Genomic DNA, 6,802 nt, shown 5'->3' with positions numbered 1-6,802 from the left:
CCACCAAAACTAAGGGTCTGTTCTCATACGATTATTTTCAGTTCAGCTCTAATAAGTTCAGTTCAGTTCCTAATTTCCCCTCTTATAAAATATTCATTTCAGTTCAATTTAGCTCTAATAGGTTCAGTTCAGTTCAGTTCACTTCAGCTCTAATAAATTCAGTTCACTTCACTTCAGCTCTAATAAATTCAGTTCAGTCAATGAGAACAACCCTAAAACACTTTGGAAAAAAACACCCATACAAATAATTTCATCATTACCGCTCGTGTCTCATCTAGCAATTAGATGAGCCACTAATCCACTATATTCCCGCCCCTTTTAACATGAGAACAAACGAAAAAAAATCAAACAAACTACGTAAGCGCTTAATATCATCATGCAGTAGAAAAATTGAAGCACGACCTTCCTCAGCATTGTCAATAGCTTTCCAGACATTGATTGCGTCTCCCTCTAACCAAACATTCTGATAACCAAGGTCTCTCTCCTCTCTTTTTCCATAGCACATTGTTGTGAATAATTTTAAATTTTCATCACAATAATTTTTTTTTCAAAAATGTTAACTTTGTACCAATTATTCCGATTTATCATTTATGCTTTCCATTTTTTTTCGAGCTAATTTGGTTCAGCTTCGCTCATTATACTCTGTATGTTTATTATTATATACAAGTTGATAATTTCATTGCTAGATTTGAGGGCGTATTGTTCAAATGAGTATGTATATTTCCATGCACACTAACTGTTCGATGAAAGTCCTCAATGGGGTTGGAAAATTTGTCATGAATTCATGGGTTTCTGGAATTTATCTGTTCATCCAATATGATTGAAAGCTTCATAAATTGATGCTTTACTGAAAACCCGTGTTCGTGGAATTCATTGCTGGATTTGTGGTTGAAGCAGAGAGAGTAGAGATGCTGGACAAAAGTGGGTTTGATGTGAAGTTTGATCTTTGGGCGCTCAGAGTCCCTCGTGAAATCTGCAAAACCGCCACTCGGCTACTTGATGGGTATGTGCCACTGATGTTTTTATGTTTTATCAAAAGTTTATTCTTCCTTCTGTAACTATTTTCTACATATTTTGTCTTGCATTATCTTCTAAGAGATAGAACATGAATTCATTTAGTACTTTTTAAATCAGTACTCCCTTTTTCTGTGGCTGAATGTTCCGAATTTCCAATTGACTTTTTTTTATTTATGTAGATACTTGCTGGATAGGCCTCGTGTGAAGCCGGTAGCTGAAGATCCAACTACCGAAAAAAATCGTTACATGATATTGTCTGAGAAAATACAGAATAAAGGTGATATGTTTTAAATACATTCTTTTGCGTAGCCAAAGTCCTATGAATTTTTCTCCTATTTTTGGGAGTCAATGACTAGCTTTCAGATAGAATTTGGCCACAATTATTTTCTTTTTTCATGTGTTACTGTTGATTGATTCTATGTTGTTTCTTTCTCGTTCTACAAGTTCCTTCTCTAGCACTTGGCAGTGCCTAGTTATTGGTGGTTGTAAAGGAATTATTCAACTTCCCTATTTGTCCACGTGTGTTTATTTGAAATTATAAGTATTGCTTTACCTTGAAGTCTATCAAGCTAATGGTCATTCCATCTAGGAAAGAATCCATCTTGATCATATATGCTTCCTTAGTATTGTTTTATTTGGCTTTATAAAGCTGTCCTGTGGGGAGAGAGAGTTAAATGTGAGTCTTACCTTATAGAGTTGTGGAGAGGCACCTTTAGCCTTAGATTTTCATTCATTAAAAGGCTTTTTCCTTACACTATGAATCTGAAAGGCAAATGTTTGACCTACTTCACAAACAAACTAGAAGCAGATGGCCGTAGACATTTCCTGTTGTTTATATACTACCATAAGTTGAAATTTTGTCCTTGAGAGACTCCTTTATGTTGATGGATCGTTTGGCTAAAATTAGCAGATGCGGGATGATGCTTTTGTATCTTTGGAATTGTTCTCCATGCTTCCTAGTTAGATTAACATGGTGATTGTTTTGATGTTTTTGTACACTTGGTCACATTTGCACCTTTCGCCTTCATAGCCTGCCCTCATGGATGAATATTTTTTTGCTGGACAGATTTGTCTGATATCCCCGAGCAGAAACTTGATGAACTCCGGAAGCATTGTGAGATAGAAGTAGTTCCTTATTCATTGACCCTTGGCTATTCCTACTGGGGTGCAGGTAAATTGCATGCTCTCAGAATATGAAAATCGCACTGTTTGATTCATTTTATTTTTGTGTTCTATCTATCAGATACTTTCCATTATGCTCTTTCATTGAGAAATTTAATACTCATCCAGCATCAATACTTTGTGTCTGGGTGTATAAATGCTTTCCGTGCCTTCTATAATGCTGCAGCTTTGTGCAAATCTCATTGTGCTTAGGAGAAGTTTATTAAGGACGATAAAGTATGTCTTAATGTTGACCATTTTTAGATTAAAGAAAATCTAAGTGTCATACTTTCAGAATTTGTCTTAATATGTTATCCTATTTTCCCTGATTGCTCATTTGATATTTAGTAGGGCTTTACTTGAAAATGTTATAAGTTACCAATAATATGAGAGAAAATTGATTGAAATGGGATATTGTAGGTAACCAAGTCAATAACTTGGTAACATAAGGGTCAAATAACAGTGAGCCAGTAACTATAAAGAATACTTTTAATTCGAAACAAAGGTATATGATATGAGTTGTTCAATTATTGGCTTTATACTTGAATCAGAACCATTAGAATTTTAATACAATCTGTGAACATAAGTCGTGATTGGTGCAGTGCATGGGATCAAACTCTTGCTGAAGTTCAAAAGCGCCTTTATAAATACATTGAGAAGTCTGACATGCCTTTCATTTTTTCCCCTGATTATGACTTATTTGGATAGAACTCAAAAGTGCTGCAGGAGTATATTTTTAGTGTGCATAGTGCTTATGGTAAATAGCTGTATTCTTCTTTTGTGGTAGTTTCTGTGAAAGTTAGATGCAAACTGATGGCATTTGCTTTTGTACTGTTACAGTAATCACTTTGCTGATTGACCTTATATTCACTTGCAGATCATATATTGAAGCAGATTCTACCTGCAGGACTTGAGGTTCCATCATCATTTGAGACTATAGTTAAGTATTCATTCCGTTCTAGTTATGTTTAGGACATTCCGTTTGCTTCTTTGGCACATTGAACCATCTAACTACTGAGGTACTTCATCAAAAGTAAAAGAAATAGATTTGTAGGCAAATTCCGACCATCATCGATCATCATGCCAGGTTGTTAGCTCTAAGGTTTAAATATGATTGCAGTAGATAACTTTCCTTGTCATGCCGCAACTGACCACCTTCCGCATACCAATGTAATTGCCATTTTAGTCTTCTTAGTACAAATTAAGAACTTTTAAAACTTGATCCAGATGCCCATATATCATCATTAAATACCTGCAATAATCGTAGTCGATTATGTTTGAGTTTACATTAGGGTAAAATATGAATTTTAGACATTTAGTCTTTTGCAAAGATATAAGAACTCTAACACCCACATACCATCATTAAATACCTGTATGGCTGTATATCTAGCTATGTTCAATTATTTATAGCTATGTACTCGATTGGTTCATTTTCATTCTAGTCTTTTGCATAAGAACTCTTAGACCCAGATACCATTGATAAATACCTGTATATAGTGATGGTGTCGGTTTTACATTAGGGTTCAATAGGAATAGTATTCAACTGCAGCGCCAAAAGTGTAAAGTGACGCTGAAAATAACAATAATTCCAGATTAGAGGGAGTATTTGAAAGTTAAATTTCTAAAGTAATAACTCTCACAAAATGACCATCAAATACATGCTTTATGATGGCACTACCTTACATTAACGTTTTCGTATGAAAAGTATCACTATTTCAGCATTGAAAAATGTTGAAGGATGATTATTTTGGGAATAACTAACAGCTCTTGAATGAGATTGTATTGGAAAATTTGGAATTAGTGTTGCTGAAAACTTCTTGGCTCTTTCCATGAGCTAATGATTTTTGCATTGACATTCTTTTTGTTATCATTATGCAGGTCATATTGCACATCTAAATATCACTGATGAACTACTTCCATACAAGGATGTTGTCGCGGAGGTCATCTATGATGTATGTGTATTTATACTTGACATTCTTTTGGGGTATTTTCATATTATGGTGTCCTCGCTGTTATTGCCTATTCTTAATGAGATCATTTTCTGGCAAAGAAAAGCCAGAGCTTTTCCAATATTTTGGTCTATTATTTCTAGCCAGGCTGTCAATTGGTTCCTCATCAGTCATCACACAATTTTATTATTTTGTTATCTTCAGAAAAATTACCCTAGAATCAAAACTGTGGTCAATAAAGTTGGCACAATTACAAACGAGTTTCGAGTTCCGAAGTTTGAAATCCTTGCTGGTGACAATGATATGGTTACAGAGGTGAAGCAATATAAGGCAAAATTCAAGCTTGATTACAGCTTGGTCTATTGGAACTCAAGATTAGAACATGAACATATGAGACTAGTCTCTATGTTCCAAGCTGGAGAGACCATTTGTGATATGTTTGCCGGTATTGGCCCATTTGCTATCCCAGCAGCACAAAAGGGGTGCTTGATTTATGCAAATGATTTAAATCCAGATAGTATCCGGTTCTTGAAAATAAATGCAGAAATCAACAAGGTCAATGATTGCATCTTCACATACAATATGGATGCGAGAAAATTCATGTCTCAATTAATGACTGTTCTTCCAAATGCTTCTGATGATTGCAGCAGAGAGTCTAAAAGTGAAGCAGAAAATAGGAATATAGAGGGTAATATTTGAGAAGTATTGTTCATCTTTATGAATGTGACTGAGATTTTCTTCTGTCACTTGCACATAAGGCTAAATAGTTATAGAAAAAATTTACATTTTACCGGATTATGCAGGAGGCAGTAGTGAGAAGATTGATCCACTAGTCAGTCCTGCCAAAAGGTCTGCAGAATGTTGTCTAAAAGGTATTATAGATTTAATGATATGGTATTATGACCTTATTGCGGCGCACATTCACTTATACTATGTGAAAATATGCATAGCTGATCTTCTTCCTTCCTGTTAAACTGCAGAAACACCTGGTTCTCACAGCACAAAACGTGGCACTAATAAGAGGATGAGGGGTCCTGTACCCTCTGTGAAGCCATGGGAGCATGTTGACCACGTGGTCATGAATTTACCCGCTTCTGCTTTGGAGTTCCTAGGTAATACTATTCTTACCTGAAATAATGCATTAATTTCTCACTTTTCAAAGTTGATACGAATTTCAATTCTTGCTATGTTATGGAGAATCTTGTTTCAATTTGCTTGTCCATTGCCTTCCTATGAGACATTACATTGGAAAATGATGACTGCCTTTGGAAACATCCAATGGAAATTGGCCAGTTCCTCTGTTCTTAATTTTTATACCTTTGATTCTCTTTTGCTTATACATTGAGTTTTCTGCTGGAACAAGCTTTAATTCATGCTCTTGTGTTGTCAGTTTGCATGTTTGACTGTTTGAGTGGAGAACCATGTTATATTAGAAAAAGAGCATTTCTACTAGTTGCTGTTTTGGTGCTTTTATCTTTGAACTCAATGACTGAGCTTCTGTTTTGCGAAAAATCCCAAAAAAAGGCTATCTAATCCACAGAATTAGATAGTATGTGTACCCCAGTCCTCGTCAAAAGATCAAAAGAATGAAGTAAAAAAGAGTTATGAGTACATGTAATTTGGTCAATAATAAAGAATTAGAAAAAGTTGTTGATTTTGCCATCATGCAATTTCTTTCTTTTCAGACGCGTTTAAAGGTCTAATCTGCCGGAAATATTGGAAGGGACTTCTACCTTGGATTCACTGTTACTGCTTCATCCGGTCAAGTGAAACTGAAGAATTTATAATTTCAGTAAGTCATGCTCTTTATACACTTCTTGTAATTTAAATTATCTAAGTTATTATCATTTTCCTAAATTATATTTATGTAGTTCTCAGCATTTTACTTGCCCATTTTTGTCATGCTTCCAGATTTTATATTTTTCGTGTTGATCAATAAGTAAATGAACAAACTAAGCACATTTAAATTACTTTGCAGGTGGCTGAGTCTAGGTTAAATGCTAAGATACACGATCCTGTGTTCCACAGGGTTAGAGATGTTGCACCAAACAAGGTGAAATAATTTGTTTTACACTTTTACCATCATTTTACTACTGTTATATGTCAACTTTTCCAGGCACCCTTTATTTATGGATTTTCCGACTTGTTTCTTCTACAGGCTATGTTTTGCTTAAGCTTCAGACTCCCCGAGGAAGCATGCCTTGATGAAGAAGCTATTGTATCTTGAACTCGGTTCAACATGGTCTTACTTATTTATGTATCCTTGGAATTTTTGTGTTAACAGAATTAGGTTTAAGAGAGTTTTTATCTTTGTTAATCCAGGATTTTTGCCTTTTGAAGATCTTTACCAACACTAATTTAGGAGTTGTTTTTGACACATAGATAGCAAATACTACGTATTATTGTTAAATTTTAGTCATACTTAACGATATCATATGACTATATTTGCATAAATTATTGAAAATTGAAAGAAAGCTAGCAATACTACTATGAGAAATTATTATGTATGTAGTATTAGAAATACTATGGAGTCAATCGTAGTCTGTATATGCTAGAACATTATATTAACCTTTTTTTATATGACTATAATTGTAATATGATTATTATGCTATGATATCTTGAACTTGCATAATTTTAGATTGAGAGTTAAAAATTAATGTACGAACCAATTGCCA

The 6,802-nt window shown here is 34.5% G+C and overlaps 1 protein-coding gene across 1 annotated transcript; it reads left to right on the top strand.

Moving 5' to 3' along the window:
- Positions 1-335: 335 nt before the first annotated feature.
- LOC145578563 (tRNA (guanine(37)-N(1))-methyltransferase 2-like) lies at positions 336-6,596 on the top strand. The gene is made up of 12 exons (XM_081635865.1): positions 336-475; positions 898-1,003; positions 1,197-1,294; positions 2,084-2,188; positions 3,056-3,118; positions 4,057-4,130; positions 4,332-4,815; positions 4,931-4,999; positions 5,108-5,239; positions 5,813-5,919; positions 6,106-6,180; positions 6,286-6,596. Exons 2-12 carry the CDS (start codon positions 909-911, stop codon positions 6,352-6,354), a joined length of 1,371 nt encoding a protein of 456 aa, XP_081491991.1. The 5' UTR covers positions 336-475; positions 898-908; the 3' UTR covers positions 6,355-6,596.
- The last annotated feature ends 206 nt before the right edge of the window (positions 6,597-6,802 follow it).

This window comes from Chenopodium album, chromosome 14 (assembly GCF_948465745.1).
Source record: "Chenopodium album chromosome 14, dcCheAlbu1.1, whole genome shotgun sequence".
Lineage (NCBI taxonomy): Eukaryota > Viridiplantae > Streptophyta > Magnoliopsida > Caryophyllales > Amaranthaceae > Chenopodium > Chenopodium album.
The sequence above is the reverse complement of the archived record's forward strand: the minus strand, read 5'-3'. Positions and strand labels throughout refer to the sequence as shown.